At 56.4% G+C, this 25960-nt stretch overlaps 2 protein-coding genes across 3 annotated transcripts in view; both read right to left on the bottom strand.

The window, feature by feature from the left end:
- Positions 1-14529, bottom strand: part of PHF2 (PHD finger protein 2) — a 74316-nt gene extending 59787 nt beyond the window's left edge. Inside the window, exon 1 of the mRNA XM_039221437.1 lies at positions 14393-14529. Within this exon, the coding sequence (XP_039077368.1) occupies positions 14393-14490 (98 nt within the window). The 5' untranslated portion in view covers positions 14491-14529. The remainder of the gene's footprint in view (positions 1-14392) is intronic.
- Positions 14530-23969: 9440 nt separating this feature from the next.
- FAM120A (family with sequence similarity 120A) overlaps positions 23970-25960 on the bottom strand; it is a 94145-nt gene continuing 92154 nt past the window's right edge. For both annotated transcript variants that reach the window (XM_039221436.1, XM_039221434.1), the window contains one exon: positions 23970-25875. In XM_039221436.1, coding sequence (XP_039077367.1) covers positions 25564-25875 — 312 coding nt within the window. In that variant the 3' untranslated portion in view covers positions 23970-25563. The remainder of the gene's footprint in view (positions 25876-25960) is intronic.

Raw genomic sequence — 25960 nt, 5'->3', positions numbered from 1 at the left:
CCCTCCCCTGCTCACGCTGTCTCTCTCTCCTAGAAATAAATAAAAAATATTAAAAAAATAAATAAATAAAAAATAAAATAAAATAAAGATAAAACAGATCCAACTGGAAAGCTCCTCTTACTTTGCCCTTAGGTCACTCTCCTCCTGACCCACAGACTCAGGACCTGGAAGCACTGGTTTAAAGCCCCAAACAGGAGGGAACAGGAGGGCTCCCGTCTGCAAAGCCGCATCCAGCTTCTCACACTGGAACTGACCGTGCCCTCCGCCTGCGTGGCAAGGCCGTGTCCACCGGCGATGCCCACCAGCCCTTCTCGGGTCGCGTCCTCATGGGCCTCGAAACTGTGTATCTTCCCTGGAGCGGAGCTGCTGGCCCGCAGGACGGAGCGCCAGGACCTAACAGAGGGAGGCTGCTCACACAGTTGGTCTCTCTGCTGTCCCCCAGTGCTGGCCACATGCGTCCTTGGGTCTCCCCACAGGAGGGGCTCAGACTGGGCAGGCCCGGGGGGTCACATCAGCAGTGGGGGTGACAGAGGGGCGGAGACACCGCACGTCACGTTCCCGGCAGAGTTGGGGTCCTGGAGAGTGTCCCTGCCCCCGGGTGGCTGTCCGGTGGGGAAATCCTCAAACCCAGATTCCACAAAGCCTGTGAAATGGGCCATGGCGGATGGCCTCTGCCTCTGACAATCTTATTTCCCACGTACTTTTTGTCAGGTTAGATAGAACAAGCAATGCTATGGGGCGTCTGGTGGCTCAGTCGGTTAAGCATCCGACTTCGGCTCAGGTCATGATCTCGCGGTTCGTGAGTTCCAGCCCCGTGTCAGGCTCTGTGCTGACAGCTCAGAGCCTGAAGCCTGCTTCAGATTCTGTGTCTCCCTCTCTGACCCTCCTCCACGCATGCTCTGTGTCTCTCTAAAAATAAACAAACATCAACAAATAAATTTTAAAAAAAAAGAAGCAATGTTATGATCCTGGAAAACAAGTCGGAAAGTGTAGAAAAGTATAAAAAAAGCACCAGAAAGAAGACTCTCGTAACCTCTTTAGCACGTTGGCGTATTTATCACACCGCGTAGGCAACCCTGAGTCCCGCTTTTATTCCCGACTCAAGGTTGTTTAGCAGCATAAACATTTCCTGGTGACCACGTACCTCATTACCTAAGAGGCTAGGGTTCTTGCTAGATTAAAGGAACATTCACAACGTCCCCTACACGCTCTGAAACCTGTTCCACTGGATTTTCCACAGATCCTCCAGATAAAGGGCACGGTCCCTTTAAAAGTCGGAAGCAGGTTTTGCAGAGTCAACTGGAGCAGTTTCTAGGGAAACCAAACGTGTGCAGATGTAGAGCCGATGCCCCTGCCGGGGGCTCTGGGAATTACAGCCTTCCGTTCCCTAAGCCGCTCAGACCCACAAGGTGGCTGGGAAGACAAATTTGACCAGAGCGCAAAAGCAGTCAAGGTCATATTAACAGACATATGACTCTAGACCAAAGGAGTTGAGGTCTGTCCTCAGTCCCCCCTCCCAGCGGACCCCTGAGGGCATCCACCTGGAGGGTGTGTGGGGTGGTCTGGTGCAAGGCGCTTGGTTCCCAGGGCTGTGCCTCCCGAAGAGCAGAGGCTGGTGCGCCGCGAGGTCCTGTCCCACTAGAACATCGTCAGATCTGCTCTTTGCCATTTTTTTAAACCATAAATGACCAAAAAGAGCAAAGATTAGGAGACGGAAACCTGGAGGGCCTTGCTCCACACCCCTAGGGGCACAACTGCAGGGAGTGGGGCCTGGAGCAGGGACTGACCTCCAGACAGAACAGCAGCAGCAGCCCCGTGGCCGGCGGGCTGGGGGCTCAGAGAAGGGCACTGGTCGCGCTTGGCCACCTGCAGCCCCGCGGTGTGCTTGGAACACTGAGCATCGGTGGCCCCCTCGTGACTCGGGGTCCTGCCTGGGGTCCGGAGCACTCCCGAGAACCACGGCCGTCACCGCACAGGGCACGCTGGACCCCCGGACTCATACGGACGGACCCGGCAAGCACACAGGCCGGAGCTCGCCCTCCCGCCTGTCCGTGACGGCCGCTCCGCAGACAGCACGCTGCCGCTGCCGGGAAGGCCTCAAGGACCGTCTCACTGAGGAAGGTAAGAAGGGCAGGCAGCCAAGTGCCCAGGGTGTCTCTGCAAGAGGCTTTTCCTCCACTAAGTAGCAGCGTGCCGTGCGGGTGGTGGCTGCACGCTCCCCGCGGAGAGGACCCTCCCGCACAACAGGGGTGGGGACCGCACAGGAGCTTAGGAGTGGACCCGAATCCCAGGGTGCCCCGAGGGAGACACGGGCCCGGCCCGCCACCCCTCCCCCTCGGGCCTCTGGGCCGCCAGTTCCGGGGGGAGCCTGGCCATACTGGCTCCTGACCCACAAAGGGGCCCTGGGAGCCGGCCGGGGCCCTGGGTCACGCAGAGGCCCTGCGTAGGGGGCTCTGGTCAGATAACCTGGACGGGCCTCCGGCTGCCTCCTCCCGCCCCAGGGCCTCCCGCCCAGCGGTCACAGACTGCTGCCCCGCACAGACGCCCACCCCAGGGGCTCAGGGGCCCTTCCCCAAGGTTGCCCCAGGATCTGGAAACATCACTGACAGAGAGGAGGCAGACGGCCCCCTCCCCCGTGGGAAAGAAGGGCTTGGGCCCGATCCGCTCCACACCTGCCCGAGGCAGAGCCTGGGGCCCAGGCTGCTCTCTCGGCTGGCTTCCCCGAGGACAGTGTCAGTGCCAGCCTAGTTACATCCTTCCTTTCCAAACAGCAGACTGAAGCCTAGCAGCACAAGTTTGGGACCTGGAAGAATCCCTGAAGGGGAAGCACCAGGACCCCGTGCCCTCGTGATCAGGGCCGGTGAGTCGGTGCCCCAGGGACCGCTGTGGTCGGGCTGCCCTCCTCCCCGGGCGCATGCGCAGCAGGGGGTGAGGAGTGGTTCCTCCGTGGCCTCAGGATCCCGAACGGTGGGCACGTGGTGAGGACGAAGACGAGGAATCGCTGCCCAGATTGCTTCGACCAGGGCACAGCAGTGACGGGAGATGCTGACAGTCAGGGAAACTGAGTCAGAGGTACGCACAAACACTACCATGTCTGCAATTTTTAAAAAATTTTTTTCAATGTTTTTTATTTCTGAGGGAGAGAGACGGTGGGCAGGGGAGGGTCAGAGAGAGAGGGAGACAGAGAATCTGAAACAGGCTCCAGGCTCTGAGCTGTCAGCACAGAGCCCAACACTGGGCTCGAACCCACGAACCATGAGATCATGACCTGAGCCGAAGTTGGTCGCTTAACCGACTGAGCCACCCAGGCGCACCTGCAATTTTTCTGTAAACCTAAAAGAAGTGTAAAATCAAAAGTTCACGGGAAAAAAAAGCAAATTGCCTGACCTCCCACCAGGCCTGCAAAGGACGGGGGAGGGGATGTGTAGTAAACCTCTGGCAGCCCTGGAGCCCTGGGGGCAGGAGATGGAGCAGACTGCATCCCCATCCATCTGAGGAAGCAGCCTCTCAATTGACTTCTCAGGCCCGACCTGCTCTCTCTGGCGGCGTCAGAAGGCACATGGCCACTTAGGAAACCCCACAGGCGCAGGGCGGACAGGGGCCCCCGTCACCGGCCGCCACAGGCTGAAGTGACCGTGGGTGGTGGGGAATACGCGACATGATTCAGTACAAGTGCAGCAGACGCGCTCCAGGCGCCGGCATGAACGCGCACACCGCCGTGGGGACCAAGCCGACCCGTGTGCGGGGCGTCTGCACAACCCACCTGCCACGCTGTCCGCCCGTCCCCCCAGCGCCCTTCCCTCGTGGACTGCATCCAACAGGCACAGCCGCACACGGGCAGTGCCCGCGGGCCCCAGGACAGTCCCTGCACACAACGGGGAGCTCAAGCTGAGGAGCAAGCTGACCGCTAACCAGAGGCCAGCGGCGGGACACAGACGGGACGCAGCCCCAGGGGGTCACACAGGAAGCGTGGGAACAGTGTCGGGCGCAGCAGTGTCCTCGGTGCCGTGCGGGGGGTAGGGGGGGGGCGGGCGGTGAAACACAGTGCTGCCCCGACAGGAGTGTCTCCCAAGTTCCGCACACAAGCTGGAATCAGGCCGGGTCCGGGAGAGACGGGCTTGTCACGACGAACCTTCTCCTCCATCTGAAAAGACCACGCGCTAGCGCTCCACTCGCAAACCCGCTCCGTTAGCCATTCACACACGAACAAAAGCGGTGATCCCTCATCCCAGTAAGAAGTTCAAGAAAAGTCAGAAGCTCGACTCCCGCCTGACGAAGGCGGATACAGCCCGCAGCAGTGCTGCCGCCTCCGTCCCGCCCCTGGGCGCCCTGTGCCCCCAGGGCGCGCCCACACCTGCAGGGGGCACCCCGGGCGCGCTCCGCCCCTGCTCAGAGCCCAGGCCCCCAACGCTGCCCCCGCGCCACGCCGCCCCGTGCATCCTGTCTGGAGTCGGCTTCAGTCACTGGGAAGTCTCGTCTCAGCCTACCCCCAGCTCTGCCTGCTTCCTCCCCCCAGCTGTGGGGGCCACAGGGCGCCCTCCGTCCCACCCCCACCCACCCCCAGTCTCCACGGAGGAAACGCAGCGGGCAGGGCAGACCCTGCTCCCGCCAGTCCCTCACCCACCCCTGCAGGGGACCCCGCTGGTCACTGCTGGCACTGCCCTGGGGCCCCACAGGAATTTCAGTCTGGGGAGGGGAGTCGGGAGGGGGCCCGGCAGCCGCCCCGCCGCCCCAGGTCAGGCAGACAGCAGCTGTACCTGTCCTCCGGGGCGGGAGCCAGCTGCAAGGTGCCCAGATGGGGCCCAGAGAAGGGGAAGGGATGTGGCGGGGCCCCTAGATGGAAGACCCACCTCTGCCGCATGCACCCCCAGCCCAGGGCAGGTCCCCCACGCGTCCTCCTCCGCATCCCGGGCCTGGGACCCAATCGTAAACACCGGTCACCTGCACAGACGGGCCCAGGCTGCAGGGGCGGGGACGCAGGGGAGGCCCCACCCACAGCGGACCAGGCTGGGCCGGTTACACCAGCATCCAGACCAGGATCCAAGGGTCACCCTGACATGGTGCCTCAAGACCAAACACTTTCACCCTCCAGAGCCCGGGGAGCTCAGGCCAGGAGCAGCGCCTGGCAGAGGCCCTGGCAGGGTGACAACTGCCTCTCCCATTGGGCCCCCATCCCTCCGCCCAGGGTACCCCTCCCCCCAGGGCCCCCCCCCCAGCCCTGCAGCTGGCTCTGGTCTCCACCCCCCCGCCCACAGCCTGCAGCCCTGGGACAGAACCTGGTGAACCAGGCGTACGTCAGGGAGCACCCCATCCTGTCCTGGTCCTACTGTGCTGAGGACAGAATGGAACCCCCTCCCTGGCCCACATCCTGGGGGCCTCCTCACCGACCTCCCCTCCTGCACGGGCACTCTGGGTGCCTCAACACCAGGGTACCCGGCGCTGCCTGAGGTGCTTGCGGACGACCGGACAGCTGCCCCACCTGGCGGGCGAGGAGCTACCCAGTGCCCAGCGCCCAGTGTCTGAGGCCTGGGAACTCCTTGCTGTCTGCGGCACAAAACCGCGGACTTTCACCAGATGGAGCACAGAGGGGCCTGGGTGGTCGTCTCCCAGCAAGCGGCCGGACACACCTCACCTCCCAGTGCCTGTTGTCACAAGCCAGCCAGGAAGAGCTGCTGGGAGGTTTGCACTGTGTGTCAACTCCAACAGGTTTAGTGCGAACCCAGCTCGGCTCCAGCAGGCCCCATGCTGCTCCCTCCCCAAAGGTCTGGGGAGCTCTCAGGAGCCCCCCCACAATCCCCCACCCTCCCCAGCCCTCCTTATCCGGGAGGCAGACTGGATCAGGTGACAGTTTCTAGATTTTTCCAGGATGCCAAGTGTCACCCTTGGCACACTCAGTCACTTCTGTAGGAGCCCTCTCTCTGGCCAGCGGCAGGTGAGCTCAGAGGAAGGTGAGGTGGGGCCTGGACAGCGAATGGCCCTGTGCCTCCCAGGCAGGGATGTGCTAATACTCTCCTGGACCATGTCCTCACAGCCGGCCCCCCTGCTCAGCCCGGCTTCCAAGGCTCATACCCAGGCTGTGCCTCGATGGGGTTTCTAAAGGGAGGCAAAATGACGGCCACTGTGGGAGACACAGGAGGAGCCCCAAGTATCGGCTGGCATCCCCAGCAAGGGTGCGCTCTGGTCCGGGCGGCAGGGGATCTGAGCCCAGACACGGCCCCAGGGCAGTCCCCAAGCACCATCCCCATGCTCACACCTTCAGGCACAGGAAGGAGCAAGGCCACCTTGTGTCTTCACGGGAAGCAGAAAATGGTACCCCACTTGGGGGCCCAGTCCCTGGTGCTCACGGCCAGAGACCATGGCCAAAGTTTCCTTGGGACACCGGACACCCCAGCATAAACTCATGGTTCAGTCTACAGCCCAAGCTCCTGTCCCAGGGCCTCGTTCACCATCCTCAGCCTCAACTCATCCCTGGGAGCAGTGCTGACCCACCCTGCAGACTCACGTCCCTGGAATCTGCCCACCTTGTAGGTCCTGGGAAGCCCCCTCCCTGGGTCACACTGCTGCCGTCTGCCCATCACGGTGTCAGCCTGGGTGAGCAGACCTCTCATGCCTATTTGCCCCCCTCCTGACCAGAACTGCCCAGCGCCACCACTCTGGGGGCAGTGGGCGGGTCAGCAACCCTGACCCCACACAGGGGAGCCTGAAGGAGGTGATGCCTGCATGGGCGCCCCCACATGCCTGGAAAACGCCGACCTGGAATGTGACAGAGGCCAGGCTCAACAAGCACAATGAAAAAGGAGAGCACCCTTCCCCCACGCGTGCAGACACGCCCTGGGCACACGGGTGTGCAGCTAGCTGTGTGCACAGTCCAGCATAAGCCTGAACACCTCCTGCACCCCACGTGGGCCTAGTTCCGAAAACTCAGTCGCTAAACGGCGATTTCTTTAAAAAGGGGTAAAAGTACCAGCAATGAATGATCCAAAAAGTTACAGAAATTATCCTACTTACAATTGCACCCAAAGGACTAAAATACCTGCAAAATACTGACCAAGGGATGAAAGACTTACAACACGTTGCTGAAGGAAATCCGAGACCTAAATCTACATAAATGGAAAGACACCCTGAGCTCGTGGATCAGAAAATGGAATACTGTTCAGATGTCAGTACGACCCATGGCAGTCAGTCTACAGATTCAATGTGGTCCCTGTCAAAATCCCAACAGCAGTTTTCGAAGAAATGGAGAAGCCAAGCCTTAAATTCATTCCGAATTGAAGGAGCCCTGAAAAGCTGAAACAATATTTTAAAAAGAACAAGGTGGAGGTGTCATGTTTTCTGGTTTCAAAACTACCTACAAAGCTACAGTCATCGACACAGCATGGCGGTGGTGTAGGGGTCACGCGGACCGTGGAATGGAACGGAGTCCAGAGATAAACACCCATGTACGCAGTCCAGTGGTTTTCAACAAGGCTACCAAGGCATTCAGGAGGGGAGGAACAGCCTTCTAAATTTTTTAAAATGTTTATTTATTTTTGAGAGACAGAGAGTCAGGGTCCAGGCAGGGCACAAATAGAGAGAGAGGGAGACACAGAACCTGAAGCAGGCTCCAGGCTCCGAGCTGTCAGCACAGAGCCCGATGCGTGGCTTGAACTCATGAACCGTGAGATCATGACCTGAGCCAAAGTTGGACGATCAACCAACTGAGTCACCCAGGTGCCCCTTGAAGAACAGCCTTTTAAACAAAAGGTATGGGGACAACCGGACTTCCACCTGCAAACAAATGCAGCTGGATCCCTACCTCAAATCATATATAAAAGAATAAATCAAAAACCAAAGATAAGAGCTAAAATTCTAAAACTCTTAGAAGAAATCAAAGGGGCAGATAGATCTTCACGACCTTGGATTTGACAGTGGATTTGTAGATATGACACCAAAAGCACAAGCAACGAAAAAGAAAGACAAATCTGAGTCATCAAGACTAAAACTTGTATGTGTCAATGGACATTATCACAAAAGTGAAAAGGCAGCCCACAGAATGAGAAAATATTGGCAAATTGTGTATCTGGTTAAGTGTCCAAAATATATAAAGCACTCTCACAATTCAACAATAAAAGGACAAGTAACCCAATTTAAATATGGGTTTAAAGTATTTCAGGAGTCGTTGCTCTGAAGATGGCCTAACCACTCTCAACACCATCAGCCTCTAGGAAAATGTATATCAAAGCAATAATGAGATCCTACTTCACACCCCTTAGGATGCCTATGATTTGAAAAGTGGAAAATAACAGGTGTTAGTGAAGATGAAGCGCTATCAGGCGGCTCCCACATTGGCGGTGGGAACGTAAAAGGGTGCAGCCGCTGTGGAAAACAGCTTGTGGTTAGTTAAAAAGTTAAACACAGAATAACCATATGACACGGTAATTCCCAAAAGAAATGAAAACAGGTCTTCAAACAAATATTTGTACTTGAGCATTCATAGCAGCATTACTGACAAACAGGCAGGAAAACCCCAAATGTGCAGGCGACGAATGTACGAACAGACGTGGTATGTCTGCCCGACGGAGCAGCACCTGGCCGTAGACACCGTGAGGTTCTGAACCGGCCGCAGCCTGGATGGACCTAAAGACATTCCACTGAGTGGAAGAGGCCACACACAAAAGGTTACGTATCGTGTGATCCCATTTGTCAGAAATGTCCAGAACAGTTAAATCCATCAGGACACAGACAACACATGGTTGTCCAGGACTGGGGAGGCATATGGGGGCTGGGGAGCTGTTGATTAATGGGCTCGGAGTTTCCTTGTGGGGTGATGAAAATGTGTGGGAACCACTCAGAGGTGACTGTTGTGCACTATTCTGAATGCAGTAAATGCCACAAACTGTGCACTTTAAAATAGTTATTGTTGGGGGCCCAGGTGGCTCAGTCAGTTAAAAGTATGATGCTTGAGGGGCGCCTGGGGGCTCAGTCGGTTAAGCGTCCCACTTCAGCTCAGGTCATGATCTCGTGGTTCCTGGGTTCGAGCCCCAGGTCGGGCTCTGTGCTGACAGCTCGGAGCCTGGAGCCTGTCTTCAGATTTTGTGTCTCCTCCTCTCTCTGACCCTCCCCAACTCGTGCTCTGTCTCTCTCTGTCTCAAAAATAAATAAACGTTAAAAAATAAAAATAAAAATAAAAATAAAAATAAAAAGTACGATGCTTGATTTTGGCTCAGGTCATGATCTCACCATTTGTGAGTTCGAGCCCTGCGTCAGGCTTTGTGCTGACAGCCAGGAGCCTGCTTGGGATTCTCTCTGTCTCTCTCAATCTCTCTCTGTCCCTCTCCTACGAACACATGCGCTCCTACCCTCCCTCTCTCAAAATAAATAAACATTTAAAAATAATATAAAACAAAAGTTACTGCCACGATATATGAATTTCACTCCCAACTTTTAAAAAAAGATAAAAGGCTGGTTTCTCCGTTTGCCAGGAGGAACACCACAGGGACCTTCAGGCCTCACGCTCTGAGGTCAAAGCCAATCACTGGCTGGAACTCTGTTTTCCTGCAGATGACCCAGCACTTTTCGGGGAAGAGAACAGAGTGCAGGGTTAGGGTCACCCACCACCAAACCAAAAAGCTGGGGGCCAAGGAAGGCAGGAAAGTAGATGGAGCGAGGGGGAAAGGGGCCCAGCTGGGTGGGCGCCCAGACGCAGAGGGCACAGCACAGAGCCCAGCGTCCCCACCTGAAGCCACAAGGGGCTCCCGGCTCCCAAGCAATTCCATCCGCGCTGTGTCCGCAAAGCCACCGACAGGCATGGCGTTGCCGGTGCCTGGGGTTCATTCGGGTCCTGGAGCCAGAGTCACTGAGGCCGAGCGCGTCCCCAGGCCTCGCGTGAGGAGCCCGCGGTCTCCTCTCCGCCTGAAGGGAGAGGGTGAGGTGGCCGGACCAGCGACCAGCCAGGTCACTGTGGGAGCCACAGAGACAAAACCCTGGCGCCACAGAGACCAGCGCGAGGGTCACCCGCAGCCGCAGCAGCCACTCGGAAGGCAGCCGAGGCCTGGCTCCCCCGCCCCGGTCCTGCAGCAGCTAGACTCTCCCCGTGCACCCCACCGAGGGGCACTGTGTCCTGGCCCTCGCTCACCCAAGGTCCCTCGTTCTTTTGGAATAAAGTCCTGCCACATGGCCAAGTGCTATGTGCACAGAGACAAGGGGATGGCTCCTGGGGAGAGGGAGCCCCCGGGAAGAGGGCTGGGCCCACACCAAGCCCCCCAAACCCTCCTCCAATCTGGCCACCTGCAGCCCGACTGAGTCCCCACAACCCCGACGACTGCGGCTCCGGGACAGAGCTTGCAGCACCCACGCTTCCAGCCGGCCACCTCCCAAAACTCACGCTTTCGGGCCGTTACAGTGCACCTGACTCCGTGTCACTCCCTTAGGACCGAGGGACGGGCCTCTGCTCTGCCCTCGAGACGCTGGCAAGACACCGCCTCCACCTGCTTGGAGCTTCTTAAACTCGCACAGAGAGAATCCCTTGTTCCAAGATGATTAATCGTCTGCCCAAACGTGTCAAACACACCTCGACTCCATCTCCACGTGGATGGTCCCTTCCCTGTATTTGGGAATCCCCAGATCAAGGACTTAATTGCCGCGACAATGAAGCTCAATGCCTGGCAGGCCCTCCCTTCCCTCCGTGCGCACATATTCCACTGGCCGTGCTCAGTGTCACCAGACACCCGCGGGGACCGTGCCCCCGGACGTGGCTCTGCCCCAAGAAGCTATGGCTGGGTGGGAGGATGGGGAGGTGAGAACAGAGACAGGGTCCCTACGAGGAGGACCACAGTCGGACAGACGGACAAGCAGGAACCCGGGAGATCCGTGCCAGAACCCACCGGAACCATCCCTCGGGTCCTCCCCGCCCCTCCCCCCCCCACCACGCACCATCTCTCTCTCACCTGGAAGCAGCTCCTGGCCCCTTCCTCATCCCCTGTGTCTCCCTAACAGCCAAAGGAGCCCCCCCCCCCCCCCCCCCACTCCTCCGCTCCCCTCCAGGACAGACCCCTGGCTGTCCCTGATGCCTCCTTGCCCGCTCTTGCCCCCACAGTGCTGCTCGGGACTGGACAGGCCCCCCCAGGCTGGCACAGAGCGCCTCACCTACAGGTGTGACTCTGGTCTAAGAAACCCTGCAAGAGGACACGGACCTGCCTTGTGACCCCAAGAAACTCTGCAGCCAGCACAGCATCCCACGCAGAACGCGCGCCCAGAAACATCTACCAAGAAGTCAACGAAACTTCTGTCACCAAAGCACTCGCGCTGCACCTCCAGCTTTCGAGCTCCTTAAAATCCGTTTTACCCATGACGCCTCCAAGCTCCTTTGAGTCGACAGAACAGGCGACTGAAAGGACACGGGACAGAGACTCGTCACACCAGGCCGGTGATGAGGCGAGACGCTGGGTTCCTACAGCAACTGGCCCAGGCAACCGCCTTGTACCCCCTTGTGGACAGGGGTGGAGGACACTGGCCACCCGGTGCCTGGCCCCCCAATGGCTCTGCAGCACCTGAATTGAGGAGGAAGGCCCCCAGCGCCCATGGGGTGCCACGCTTCCTATCAGACACACACACAAGACAGCTCTGAGGGTGGCTGGCCACGCGCTCCATCCCTCCAGAAGCAAAGTCACCGTGGGCGCCGGTGAAGGCCAGTCGGGCTGCTGAGGTGCCCCAGCCCCGGAGACGGGGTGCAGCACGGGTTCCCGCTTTCCTGGGTGTCCGTGCTTCCAGCCCGGCCCAGCAGAGAGCGCCGCTCAGGGGCAAACACGCTGCCCCTAGAACGCGGCCGCCCCAATGTCGTCCTTACCCCCTGACCCCGCCAGAGTCCTCCCAGCAAATCCTGGGCCACTGTGAGCGTGCGCAGCCTCAGAGACCCTTCCCGGTCAGCCCAAAACAAGGTGCTGGAGAGGGATGTGACGGATCACAGGTGGGACAAGACGGAGCCTGTGACTTTAACAGTTATGTTTACTTTCACAGGTACCGTCGACGACAAGTTATACTAATGTTCTATTTCAGGGAGTGATACGGGGTTTCCTTCTGAAAGAAACAGTCAGGAGAGTGAAATACACTGCAGGGTCCTGGAGCAGAAAAAGGACAGTACAGGGAAAAACCTGCTGAGGCCCGCGGTTTGGTTCACGGCACCACCCCCATGTTTCTGCCTCAGTTTCCATGCTGGCGGCACAGTCTGGTAAGATGCTGACTCCAGAGCAGTCAGGCTGACCCGTGAACCGACACTGAACCAGTTTTGTAACTCTTTAAGTCTAAACTTCTCTAAAATAAAAAGTTATAAAGTATTCAAACTTTTTTTAAAAATGAGCTGTTGAATACAAAGTAAACAAGAGTACAGGGAGTAGTGGATCTGAAAAGTCTTGGGTCAGCCCAAAGGTACCTGGCGATGGGGAAGCACAGGGCTCACGGCACACACCTTCCCGTTAAAGCCGAGGGGGTCCGTGCAGGGGTGGGGAGAAAGAGTGCCCAGGGCTGTGAGTGCCCCACATGGCCCAGGCCCACCCCCTGACCCTACATTCCCCATCCCGGCACCTGCCCTGAGCCACCTGGGATGCTACAGCTCAGGGCTCACTCCTGCAAGGGGCCCTCGATCAGATGCACAGAAAAGGTGCCCACGGCAGGGGAGAAGCAGAGCACCTTTCAGATGCCAGCCCCGCGTGGGTGGAGATGAATCTGGGCTGAGGGAAGGACCTGTACTCACGTTGGATCAAATCTAGGACCTCTAGAGAGAAATGAGCAATGAGGAGAGACGAGTCCCCAAATGTCCCCTTTAAGGTGTCAGGACGCATCCCTCTCCCCAGCTCTGCCCTGGCCAGGCCAGCAAATGCCACCCACCAGGCACGCTAGCCCTCAGCCTCTCCCCTGCCTGTCCCTCACTCCTGGGGCTTCTCCCATCTCAGAGTCTAGCTCAGGACTGGCCTGCCTTCCGCCTCCCCGACCTTTGGCCCCTGGGCAGCCAAAGGTCCTCCAGGCCTTCCCCAAGCCTGGGCACCCAGGGAGCTGGGCAGGCCCTGGGCGGGTGGGGGAGGAGGGAGAGTGCCCTCCACATCCAGGGCGCTCAGGGTCAGCTTCTCAGCATGTCTGGAACTGAGGAGCCCTGAAGGATCAGATGGCAGCTTTCACCCTTGGTCTGGCCATGAACTTGGAGAGGATGCCAGTTGGTGGGTGTGCAGAGCAACATAAACACTGTTCTGGAGAGTCCTGTGTCTGCACCCCGGGGGGGGGGGAGGGGGGCGCTCGCTGCCCTGGGCATCCGCAGGAAGGCAGCCCCGGAGGCCCAAGGGACTTCAGTGGTGTCCCTGACCCTGGAGTGAGTCCCTGTCACAAGCACGGGGCTGGGACTCTGGCCCGGTGCTGACCAACCTGAACAGGTCCTGTCACATCGGGCTGCCTGGCTCCCTAACATCCACCCTTAAGATGAGCGGGAGGCTCTCCTCTCTGGGGGATCAGGGACCGGCCACCACCGCACACGCCCCTCCTGCCCCTGCCCTGCCCCTGGCGGGTCTGAGGCCGCAGCCGGCGGGGCCCAAACACGTGAGAACCTGTTGGAGCAGTTTGGACACCGCAATCACCTCGTCTTCCTCCTTCCCATCTACTTCTGGGTGGGAAGGGGCCTCGCTTTGAAAACTAGGCGCAGGGCCAGGTCACAGCCAGGGGCAAAGGCCCAGTTTTACCTCCCCCCACCCCACGTCCCCCAGAGAGCATAAGGTCAGGTCGCGCCCGGGGGGCGTCCCCGTCGGGAGCGGAGAAGCGGGGAACGGGGCACCACGCCGGTCCCCGGGAGGAGGCGGCAAAGCCGCGACACCCCCACCCGCACGACGCTGTCCTGTCACCCACCCCCGCGGGGGCTGGAGGGCGCCGGCCGGGGTCAGGGGACTCTGGGGCCGCGGTGGAGGGTGGGCGCGCCGGCCGCCCCCCAACCTGGCCGGACCCGCCGGCGTCCGGGCCGCCGCTCGCGCCTCTCCGGGGCCCGCGCGGGGAAAGTTCCTGCAACTTCGCGGGGGAGGCGGCGGGCCGGGCCTGGGCCTGGAGCCGGCCTCCCCGCGGCCCCGCTGTCAGCGGTGTGGCCCGAGGCGCCCCAACTCCCCGGGCTCCCGGCCCCCGGGCCCGCTTTGTGCGCCGCGCGAGGGGCGCCCGCCCGCCCGGCCCCCGCCCCGGGCACAAAAGGGCGCGCGGCCGGCGGGCGGCAGCGGCGGCGGCGGCGGCGGCGGCGGCGGCGGGGGCCTGCGGCGGGCGCGCGGCGGGCCGGGGGGCCGGGCGGGCCGGGGGGCCGGGGGGCGCGGGCCGGGCCGGGGGGCCGGGCGGGCCGGGGGGCCGGGGGCCGGGGGCCGGGGGGCCGGGCCGGGCCCGCGGGCCGCGCGCTCACCTGCCGTGGAACCAGTCCTTGCAGGCGTCGCACTCGATCATGAAGCGGGTAACGTCGTAGGGGAGCCGGCACACGCAGTACACGGGCACCGTCGCCATGTTCGCGCGCCGCCCGCCCGCCCTCGGCCCGCGCTGCGCTCCGGGTCGGGCCGGGCGGGCCGGGCGGGCCGGGCGGGGGGCCGCGCCGGGCCGGGGCCGGGACGGGGCCGGGGGCGCACGACAGCCCGCGCGCACCCGGCCGGCGCGTCCACACAAAGCGGGGCGCGCGGAGCAGGGCCGCGCCGGGAGCCGCCCGCCGGCCCCGGGGCGCAGGGCGCGAGTGTGCGCGGGGCCGGGCCGCGCGCGGGACACAAAAGGGAATGGACGCGCGGGGGCGGCGGGCGGGGAGCCGCGGCCCCACCGAAGGGACCCCCGGCCGCCGAGCGGCCTCTACGTCAGCGCCCCGGGTGGCGCCGCCTCCGCCTGCCGGCCTGGGCCGCCGCTCCCGCCGAGGGAAGGCGGGCCGGCGACCGCGGGGAGAAGGTGGGCCTGGGGGTCCCTTCCTGGGGAGGAGAAGGGCCGGGGGGACCTGCCGGGGAGAAGGTGGGCCAGGGGACCTCTCTGGGAGAGTAGGAGAGCCGGGGGGACCTGCCCGGGAAACGGTGGGCCGGGGGACCCCTCCGGGGGAAGAGGAGGGTACCTGTCGGGGAAACGGTGGGCCGGGGGACCCCTCCGGGGGAAGAGGAAGGCGGGGGGACCTGCCGGGGAGAAGGTGGGCCAGGGGACCCCTCCTGGAGAGAAGGTGGGCGGGGGGGGTCTCTCCGGGGAAGGAGGAGGGCCGGGGGACCCCTCTGGGGGAAGAGGAGGGCCAGGGGAGGGGGAGGGCGGGGGGTGAGTTGCCCGGGAGAAGGTGGGCCAAGGATGAGGAGGGCAAAGGGACCCCTCCAGAGAAAAGGTGGGCCAAGGATAAGGGACCCCTCTGGAGGAGAAGGTGGGCAGGGGGACCCCTCCAGGGAGAAGGTGGGCCAGGGGGACCTCTGGGTAAAGGCAGGCCTGGCTTCCTCTGACAAGTTTGCCAGGGACCCCCACCAGCAGAAAGTGGGCCAGGGACACCCCCTGTGAGGCAGGATGGATGAGGAAGGAAGCCAGGACCAGGTGGGCCTGGGCAGGAAGGAGACTTGGGGGGGGGGGCCCACCATGAAAAGAGGTAGGCTGGGGGGGACAAGGGTGGGCAGGCCCCGGAGACCCCAGAGGATGTCCTTCCACCTTCAGAAGGCGGGGGAACAGCTACTTGGTTCCAACTCTCTTCTTATCCAGCAGAGGGACAGGGGGCAGCGCAGTTTCCTCTTGCATCTTCCTTCCTGCTCCCTTTCCCCCTGATTTCCTCCCGGCCGACCCTCCCACACAGGATCCTGGACTTTCTGATGCTCGGCCCCAAGAGGACAGATTTCTGGGGAGCCAGGAGCACACCGTGATTACCTAGAATTTGAGCCCCGCCTCCCCAAGGAGCCCCCAGTCCTCCTGTCCAGTCAGGATTTTGGAGCCCTGCTGGTGGCTTCAGGCAGCAGGGGCTGGAGGGGTGGGCCCGAGGTGGCACCGCCGCCTTGCTCTGGGCCCTGCAGCCTCACCTGGGTGGTCAGGGTCTGTGGTGTGTGGGGGAGGGGCCGGCTCTGCGGGCTCCTTCTCCCCCCCACCCCCCACCTTCTGGAAGCCGACTCTCCCCTGCCTCCTTCCAGCTGCATCCATGGATGTGGAGTGAGGAGCCTTGTAGTGAGGAGTCGGTAGGTGTTCCCTCCCTTGACCCTCCTCCGGGGGGCTGCTGGCCACCTCAAGCACAGAACGCCAGACTGGAGGGAAAGCCAGGTGCAGGCCCCTCACAGCAGCACCCCCGACAGGTGCCCAGCTGAGGCCTGCAGCCTCTCGGGGCACCTGTCCCATGTGCCAGCAGTTCATCAGAAGTCCTCCCTCCCCTGGAGGAAAACCTGCCCTGGCAGCCAGCCCCCCGCCCCCCGCAGGTGAGCCCCGGACCTGGCGCTGGCAAGGCCTTAGCAGGGAGGCAGCAGCCAGACGGAGCTGGGGGAGGGGAGTGGGGCAAGCTGGCTCTCCCACTGCCCCCACCTCACCTTGCTGGCCAGAATCTGCCGCGCCTCAAGGCCTTCCCACCTGAACCGCAGTGGCTGCCCTCCCCTCTGGGGTCCTTGTTCCTGGAGATGGTGCAGAGGGCTCTGGGAAGCCCTGTCCCCCACGAACACCCCGGTGTGGGTCAGTGCAGATGAGCAGTGCGCGGCCTGCAAGTCCAGCCGGCCTGGGCCCCGCTGAGTGACCGTCCCCTACAGCAGTACTGGGACGCTCAAACCTGCAGGGTCCACCTCCACCCATTTGTGGTCCAGTGCGGCCAGAAACTTCTGGAGGCCACTGAGGTGGAGGGCGGGCTGCCGCACCTGGGCAGCCCTCACCCAACACTTCGCGTCCTTGTCTGCAAGCAAGGACAGTAGTTGCCAGTGTGTCAGGCACTGACCAGGTGCCATGCCCTGTGCTTGGTTCCCCACAGGCCCCGGCAGTGCCTGGGACGCACTCAGCATCAGCCCTGGACAGTGATGGCTCCATGCCCAGCGCTCACACGGACACCTCGGCGCTGCCGCTCCACCGACAGGTATACAGGACCGGCGGGAGTCCCGGGGCAGGGGACTCCTGCCGTTCTCCAGCAAACTGAGGCTGGAAGCAGTGAAACGCCTCCCGGAGGGGGCCGCTGGCCAGCGAGGGGAAGGAGTGGGCTGGGGGCCCAGACTCCCCCAGGCGCCTGGCCATCCTGCCCCTCCTGGTCTCTGTGTATGTCCGCAGAGATGCTTTCCTGTTACCCAAGGCTGTTTCAACACCACAGGCCGACTGCAGATGAAAGTAAGAGTCCACATGGGTCCTAAATGCTTCCTCTGAGTCCTCCTCACTCGTTTACTTAGAGGTGCATTGAGCGCCTACTGTGTTCGCAGTGTGGTAGCAGTCCCACGTCCTGTGCAGCTCCTGTGGCTGTCAAGGGAGACAGTGTCAGACACCCCAAAGTGCCCTGGGGACACAGGCCTGGAGCGGGACAGGTCACACAGGGAGGGGGAGCACACAGGGCTGGACTCAAGGCCCCAGGAAGCAAGGATCGGCCTTGAGATGAAGTGTCCTTCCTCTCCCCCCCACCCCCCCGGGTGCCCACCCACGCGCTCTGATCCTCCCGCATGGTCTGCTTTGCCTCCATGCCCAAGTCCACCCCACTCCGGAGTCCGTGTCCGGAGTCCGTGTAAGCATCAGGACCACCACCCACCGAGTGGCCAGGCATGCTGCTGGGATGAGAGGGTGGGTTCCACGGCAGCAGGCACCCCCACCCTGCTCCCTGCGCAGCCACAGCATGTGCCCGCACCAAGCATGGGACACGTGTTATTCTCCTTATTGCCCAGTGGAAAAACAGCATGTTCTGGGACATGCTGATTCACTCTCTCTCGACAAAGTATACTGAATGCTAGTGCAGGCTTTTCTTTTAATTGTGGCAACATACACAAGATAAAACGTACCATTTTGACCATTTGTGAGTGTACAGTTCTGTGGCATGAAGTCCGTTCACTGTTTGCAGCCATCACCATCATGCACCTCCACCAATTTTTTCATTGTCCCCCCCAGTAAACACCCCCTCCATCACCACCCCTCCAGCCCCGGCACCCACCAGCTACTTCCTGTCTCTGTGATCTTGACCACTGTAGGGACCTCGGATAAGTGGAATCCTACAGTATTTGACTTCTTGTGACTGGCTGACTTCACCTGGCATCATGTCTTCGAGGTTCATCCATGTTGTAACATGTGACAGAATTTCCTTCCTTTTTAAGACTATTATTTCATTGCGTTTATAATCCACGTTTGGTTTCTCCATTCTTTGTTGAAGGACACTTGGGTTGTTCCCACCTTTTGGCTCTTGTGAATAATGTTATGATGTGGGTGTGCAAATATCTTTTCGTGTCCCTGCTTTTACTTCTTTTGTGTGTATACCCAGAAGTGGGATTGGTGAATCATATGGTAATTCTATTTTTAACATTTTTAAGAACGATGCTTTTTTCCACAGCTGCTGCACCATTTTATATTCCCACCAACATGCACAAGTGTTCCAATTTCTCCACATCCTCACCAACACTTGTTATCTTCTGTGTGTGTGTGTGTGTGTGTGTGTATGTTTTGATTATAGCTGTCCTAATGTGGGTGAAATGATATCTCATTCTGGGTGGGTTTTTTTTAAGTAAAAATTATTTTGATTGATTTCTCAATTCATTATGCTAGTTTTTAGCAACAATTTGGTTCCATTGAAACTGTGATCACTACGGTTTTGATCTGCATTTCCCTAATGACATGATGTTAGGGGTCTTCTCATGAGCTTATTGGCTATCTGTATATCTTCTCTGGATAAATGTCTATTTGAGCCCTTCCTTATTTTTTATTTGGGCTGGGTTTTCTTGTTGTTGAGTTATGGGAGTTCTTTATATATTCTGGGTACTAATCTCTTGTCAGATTGATGATTTGCAAATGTTCTGTCATGTTGTCGGTTGTCCTTGCACTCCATGACCATGTCCTCTGACACACGGTCAGTTGTAATATTGGGGAAATCAGGTTCCTCTATTTTCTTTTGTTGCCCTTGCATTCTGATGTCACATCCAAAAAAAACAAAAAAAAAAAACCACTGCCAAATCAATGTCATGAAGATTTCATCCTGTGTTTCCTTCCAAGATTTTTATAGGTTTAGGCTTTTGATCCATTTTGAGTTAATTTTTGCATTGGGATAAGGGCCAATGTCATGCTTTTGCATGTGGACACGGAGTTTTCCCAGTACTGTTTGTTGAAAGCACTGTCCTTTCCTCACTGAGCGATCATGGTGCCCTTGTCAAAATCATTTGACCATGTGGGCAAGGGGTTACTTCTGGGCTTCTTGTCTTTCATTGGTCTCTACATCTAACCTTATACCATACTGTGTTGGTTTCTGTAGCTTTGTAGTAAGTTTTGGAATCAGGAATGGTGAAACCTTGAACTTTGCACTTCTTTTTTAAAAAAAAAATTAATGTTTTACTCATTTTTGAGAGAGAGAGAGAGACAGCATGAGCAGGGGAGGGTCAGAGAGAGAGGGAGACACAGAGGCCAAAGACTGGCTCCAGGCTCTGAGCTAGCTGTCAGCACAGAGCCCAACACGGGGCTCGAACCCACAAACCGTGAGGTCATGACCTGAGCCGAAGTCGGACGGTTAACTGACTGAGCCACCCAGGCGCCCCTCAACTTTGCACTTCTTTTTCAGGATTGTTTTGGTTCTTCCAGGCCCCTTACAACTCTTTATGAATTTGAGAACTGGCTTCTCCATTTCTGCAAAAAGGACAATGATAATTTTCACAGGGATTGCACTGAATCTGTAAATCATTTGGGATAGTATTGCCATCTTAACGATATTAATATTCTGATCCATGAACATGGGATATTTCCATTTATTTCTGTCTTTAATTGCTTTCAGCAATGTCTTATAGTTTTCAGCACACAAGTCTTTTATCTCCTTGGTTAAATTTATTACTAGGGTTTGTTTTTCTTTTCTATGTTATTGTAAATGGAATTGTGTTCCTGATTTCCTTTTGTTTATTCTGAGTGTTTGGAAACAAAACTGATTTTTATGTGTTGATTTAGTATCCTGCAACTTTACAGGATTTATTAGTTTTATAGCTTTATAACTTTGAATTTACTAGTTCTAATGGTATTTTGTGTAATCTCTAGAGTTTCTAAGTCTTTTTGATTTTAGATAACATCTTGTATTCTATGAACAGAAATAATTGTACTTCTTCCTAATTTGGATGCTATTTGTTTGTTTATGCATGTGTTTCCAGTTGCTCCCGCTAGAACTTCCAATACTGTGTTGAGTAGAAGTGGTGAAAGTGGCATCTTTCTCCTTTCTGATCTTAAGAGAAAAGTTGTTTTGGGTTTTGTGCATCTGTATGTGATTTTTAAAAAATCTTTTCACCATTGAGTAGGATGTTTCCTTTGGGCTTTTCATATGTGGCATTTACTCTGCTGAAAAAGTTTCTATTTCTAATTTCTTGACTTTTATTTCATTTTGAGAGTGTGCGCATGCACCTGGGGGAGGTGCAAAGAGAGAAGGGAGAGAGAGAGAATCCCAAGCAGGCTCCACCCTGTCAGCACAGACTTGGGGTTCAAACTTACAAACTGTGAGATCATGGCCTGAGCTGAAATCAAGAACCAGATGCTTACCTGACTGAGCCACCTAGGTACCTGCCTATTGAGGATTTTTAGCATGAAAGTGTGTTGAATTTTGTCAAATGCTTTTTCTGCATCAGTTGAGATGATCCTGTGGGCTTTTCCCCCTTCTGTTGGTGTAGTGTCTCACACTGATTGATTTTGAGACTGAACCATCCTTGCATTTCAGGAACAAACTCCATTTCGTCATGGTGTACGATCTTTTTAACATACTGGTGAATTTAGTTTTCTGGTATTTAGCTGAGAATTTTGCATCAAGGTTAATGAGGGATATTGTTTTGTTGTTTTGTTTTTGTTTTTTTTGTAGTCTCCACACCTAATTTGGGGCTCGAACTCATGACCCTGAGGTCAAGAGTCACACACTCTACCAACTGAGCCAGCCAGGCACCCTTGTTTGTAGTTTTCTTGTAGAGTCTTTATCTGGCTTTGGTATCAGGGCAGTGCTGGCTTCAGAGAGTGTCAGGAAGCATTCCCTCCTCTTCAACATTTGGGAAGAATTTAAGGATTGGTGTTAATTTTTCTCTAAATGTGTGGTAAAATTCACCAGCCATCTGGTCGTGGACTTTTCTTTTTGGGAGGCTTCTGATTATTGATTCAATCTCTGTAATAATTACAAGTATATTAAGATGTCCTGTTTCTTTATACCTCAGTTTTGGCGGGTTGTGTGTGTGGGTGGAGGGAGCTTGTCCACTTCATCTAGGTTGCCCAGTGTGATGGTGCACAGCTAGTGCAGGTTTTAAAGCTGTGAATCAGCTAGATGCGTCCCACCTCCAAGGAGCTCATATGCCAGAGCAGATGACAGATAATTCGTAACTGTCTGGGGGGTGGGAGATGTCAAAAAGGAGGTACTAGTTCAAGGCTGGATGTGTGCTTCAGTAACACATGAAGCAACCTGGCGAATGCCAAGAGAGTTCTAAGAGCAGCCCCTTGGGAGACCTGATCCAGAACCCACTGAAATGACCAGTGACCCACGGGAACTCTGGGAGCCTTCTGGGTTTTTCGGATAGCTACGAGAGTGCCCTTCTGTTGACTATCGCTAGGATGGCCCTGTGATGTTTTGAAGCAATGAGTTTCTAGACAAAAGCCTCTCTGCCCAGTGACCATATAATTTACCATAAAGGGTGCTGTTAACAAAACACCCCAACAGGACAAACGGGCCACTCTGGGAAAACCAACACCAGGATAACACTCACATAACCCACGTTTGGGTCAGTCAGGACTGAAGAGATGGATATGCACAATGGCCAGGAGCGGACACAGTGTGACGAGCTCTGGGAAGTCTGCTGCTGTGCCTCCAGCGGTTTGCTACACGAGCTGCTGGTGCCTCCGGCACACCTGGCCAAGGCCGTCCCAGGCACCACCCTGAAGCTGCTTCCGCTCTGCCTGGGTAATTTCCAGCCGGCCCCCTGGGGGGGTCCCTTATGGAGTCTCCAAGACCTCACCTGTGCAGTCCAGCCCACAGCACAGGGTGAAGCGCCTAGTGCAGGGCCTGCTTTGGCCTATCTGCGGGTCCTTGGGGCCCCTGCCCCCCTGGCTGTGCTAGGGAGACTGACCAGCCAGGAGCAGAGGCCCAGCAGCCTCAGGTTGGGAGGAGGGAAAGCAACCTGTGCAGGGCTCACTCCACCAGGTGAGGAGTAAGCAGTAAAGGGAAAAGGACAGTAAATTCGGTATTCTCCAAAGACTCAGAGGGAGAATAAGACGGCTGGAGGGGGAGCCGCTCCTGCGGACAGCACAGCAGGGAGGAGCTGGCCTGCCCACAGGCCTGGGAGGAGACTCCCTCCGTACTTGCAGGTGATGACACCGCGGAGGATAGACGGTGAATTCTTTCTTAAAATGTTTGCCTTAGCCTGGGTTTTTAGAATTTAAAAGAGCCAGGATATTAAAGGTGTTGAGTAGAAAATGGACAAACTGAGGGTGCACGAATGTACAAAGGGAAATGTCACCCTCACTGACAACTGAAGCAATACGGATGGCAACCAGAAACCCATTTTCCTGGAACACTGGGCCAGTGCTGGGGACCGAGCCACCTCCCAGGGGACAGCAGCACCCTTCTCCCCTCGTTGGTGGGTTCTCTGTATACACTGCCCCCTGAGCCCGGCCCCGCGCTGCAGGCTCCCGTCCCCCCCAGTCCCTTGTTTTATTCCCCGTGTTCTTACCTGATACGGCCTCACTTGTACACCCCTGTCCTGCGCCCTGAAACGTGAATGCCATGCAGGCGTGAGCGTCTGGGGGCCTGACAGGTGCGCGGGCCGCGCAGGGACCAGGTGTGTACAGGTGTGTCCGTATGCATACGTCACTGGGGGTTTTCTGTCCTTTCTGTGCACCGGCAGTGTTTGGAGCTCCTACAGTAGATATACTACGTTTGTAACACACGCGATCCATAAAAGCTCTTTTACAAAAGAAAACAAGAAACGGTGAAAAACAACCCTTGACCTACGGCGGGGCGAGCGACGCACACGGCCGTGGAGTGCGGACTTTGCGCGCGCAGCGCCCAGGCGGATGGGGCGGAGGCCGGAAAAGCTCACGGCCCCGCCCCGAGGTGTCCCCAGCACAAGCCGGAAGCGCTCGCAGCCCCACCCCGCGCACTAGCCGGAATCGGCTCACGGCCCCGCCCCGCCCTAGGCACAGGCCGGAAGCGGCCCCGCCCCACGCACCAGCCGGAAGCGCCTACGTCCCTCTCCCGAACCGCGCAGAATCCGGAAGCGCTCACGGCACCGCTCTGCGCCGTCCGGCGCACAGGCCGGAAGCAGCTCATGGCCCCGCCCCGCGCAGAAGACGGAAGCGCACACGTCCCTTTCCTGCCCCGCGCAAAGACCGGAAGGGCTCACGGCCCCGCCCCGAGCCGGCCGAAACCCGGGCCGAAAAAACTGCCCGGCCACGTCCCTCCCCGCGCGCAGGCCGGAAGCGCGCAGCTCCCCACACTGCGAAGCTGGGTTTCTGTCCCCCGCGTGCCGCAGGGCACGAGGTGCGCACACAGAAAACCCCGATTAACGGTGGGCCTGGTCAGTAATGCACATGCCTCTATCAGGATCTGGTGCCCTTCCTCCTCGGGCTTTTTTTCTCCACGTTCAGTCCCTCTTCCCAGCACGGGGACCCTTCGGGCTGGAGACCCGGAACCCCTCGCAGAACAGTTCTGAACTGCACTCACTCGAGGGAGCTCTTAGCTGTTGAGCTTTCTCTCCCCACCCCCACCCCGACACGGGCTCAAACTCACAACCTCCAGACCCCGCTCCTTGCACCCAGCATGCCTGGTGCGGAGGCAGGGGTCTCCACTTGAATGAAGTCTCAGATCTGTTGCTCCAAGGAATTTAAAAGTGACACCGTACTTTATACTAAAAGAATAAAGATTTTTATTAAGCATTGTAAGTTGCATTCAATAGCCTTCGATACACCACGCCACAACCCACCTACAATCAGTCAGACCCAACAGCAGTTCATTCTTGCACAATCCATGAGTTAGGGCAGAACTCCCTTCAACTTACAGTAAGATCCTACTCAGGTCTTGCGGGCAGGGATTGGGGAATTACATCTCATTTCTGATCACTAATGTGTGATGAAGAGCATCAGGAGAATTATATGAAAACGAATAAGAAGTGATTCTGATTTCAAAGTACATTGTTTGGAAACATTAACAAAAACATCAAAATGATATAAGTATACCTGCTTCTACTAAATTCTTGATGGGAAAGTTCTCAAGAACAAGCAATTTGTTTCCTGCTACAGAAGGGGGGGTTGTTTTTTTTGTTTTTTTTTTTAAGATCAAAGGGATTTTTTTTTGTTTTTCACAGAATTTCATATTTTGCTAATATGAAGGCATAAAACAGCAACAAAGAACAATAATGCATACAGCAGTGAATACACCAGGGTAATGTTGATATTTGAAACAGCTAGATAATTTTGGGGGGGTTTTAGAATAAATGCAACAGAGGTCAATAATCACAAAATTTTAAGGTTAGAGCAAGATCAGTCAATGACTAAACAGAGTTAACATCTTTTATAGGACTATTACTGATTATTAGCATTTTGTTTTGCAAATGGGCACATACTGGTAAGAATGGAAGGACAATAACATGCATAATATTAACTACACACTTTAAAAATTATGAACCATGCAGAAGGTTAGCTCAAGTAGTAGCACTAATGGTCTACGTCCGATTCAAAACCACATAGTTCATTGATCACAGATGCATGGTATTAAGTCACGAAAAGTTTCAGAACACATTGTGTTGATTTTGAAAGGTCATTTGCATCTTCTATGATTTCAACTTTATCTCCATTTAACTTGCTTGTAAAGTAAGTATGATGTACTGCATATTTAAAATCAGCAGAACGGCAATATTACTCTAAATTTTTTAGTTTTGATAGTTGCACTTTTTTTTTTTTTAACACAAAAGAACCACATCAACAGTGATGAGATTTAAGTAAGAAAGAAAAACCGTGGTGTGCCTTATTTCTTTCATAATCATAAAATCAAAGCCTTAGACAAAGCTTCCTTGTGAACAGTAATGCAAAATCAAAGATAATGGCATACATATGGTGCCAAATGCTAAAAATGATATTTTAAGCTATATATACTTAAAGACTGCCAAAATTTGTTTTCTTTATAGTTCAAGAAACACAACTATAGGCTTTTGTCATAACCAGTTTAAACTTTGTGTGTACTTCATTTTAAGTGTGGGAGTCAAATGCTCTTCATTTTCTTTCTCTCTTTTTGTTTTATTGTAGCATTTTGACTACAACTGGTTAAAACTAAAAATGTGTTGTTTAAATCTCTGATATCAAAGAGGGATCCGAATTTCCAAAGTCCTCATTTTTCTCTTACGGAAAGGAAAAAATGTACATAACTGTAGGCTCTCTTTCTCTCCAGATATTCCTGAATCCTACCCTTCCAGCATCCTTCACCCTCTATAAAAAATAAGTTTACTCTTCTTTCTTTAAGACAGCAGCCTCCAGAGCATCAGCTCTGCGGCAAGCACTGTCTGTACTTAGTGCATTTAAGTGAGGATTTGTATTGCACGTCTTAGAGTCATTGTTCAAGGCACTTTCCGAGTGGCTGGGGGCCCTGGCATCGCCCGCGCTCCCGTTCATCTGGGGAGCAGGCTTCTCCTCAGCCACTGCTCCATTTTCAGCCAGGGACCCATCTGAAGACACGGCGGATGACTTGGATTCCCCGGATCTTGACTTCAGCTCTTTGGCCACTTCCTCTGCTGAAGCAGCATAAGGAGGCTTGCCCTGGTCAAAATCAAGGACAACAAGCAATAAGGCACCTATGACACACAGCGGGAGAAGGGATGCCTATGGAGGCCTGCTAACACTT

The sequence above is a fragment of the Hyaena hyaena genome, unplaced genomic scaffold (assembly GCF_003009895.1).
Source record: "Hyaena hyaena isolate Hyena2069 unplaced genomic scaffold, ASM300989v1 scaffold_987, whole genome shotgun sequence".
Classification (NCBI taxonomy): domain Eukaryota; kingdom Metazoa; phylum Chordata; class Mammalia; order Carnivora; family Hyaenidae; genus Hyaena; species Hyaena hyaena.
The sequence above is the reverse complement of the archived record's forward strand: the minus strand, read 5'-3'. Positions and strand labels throughout refer to the sequence as shown.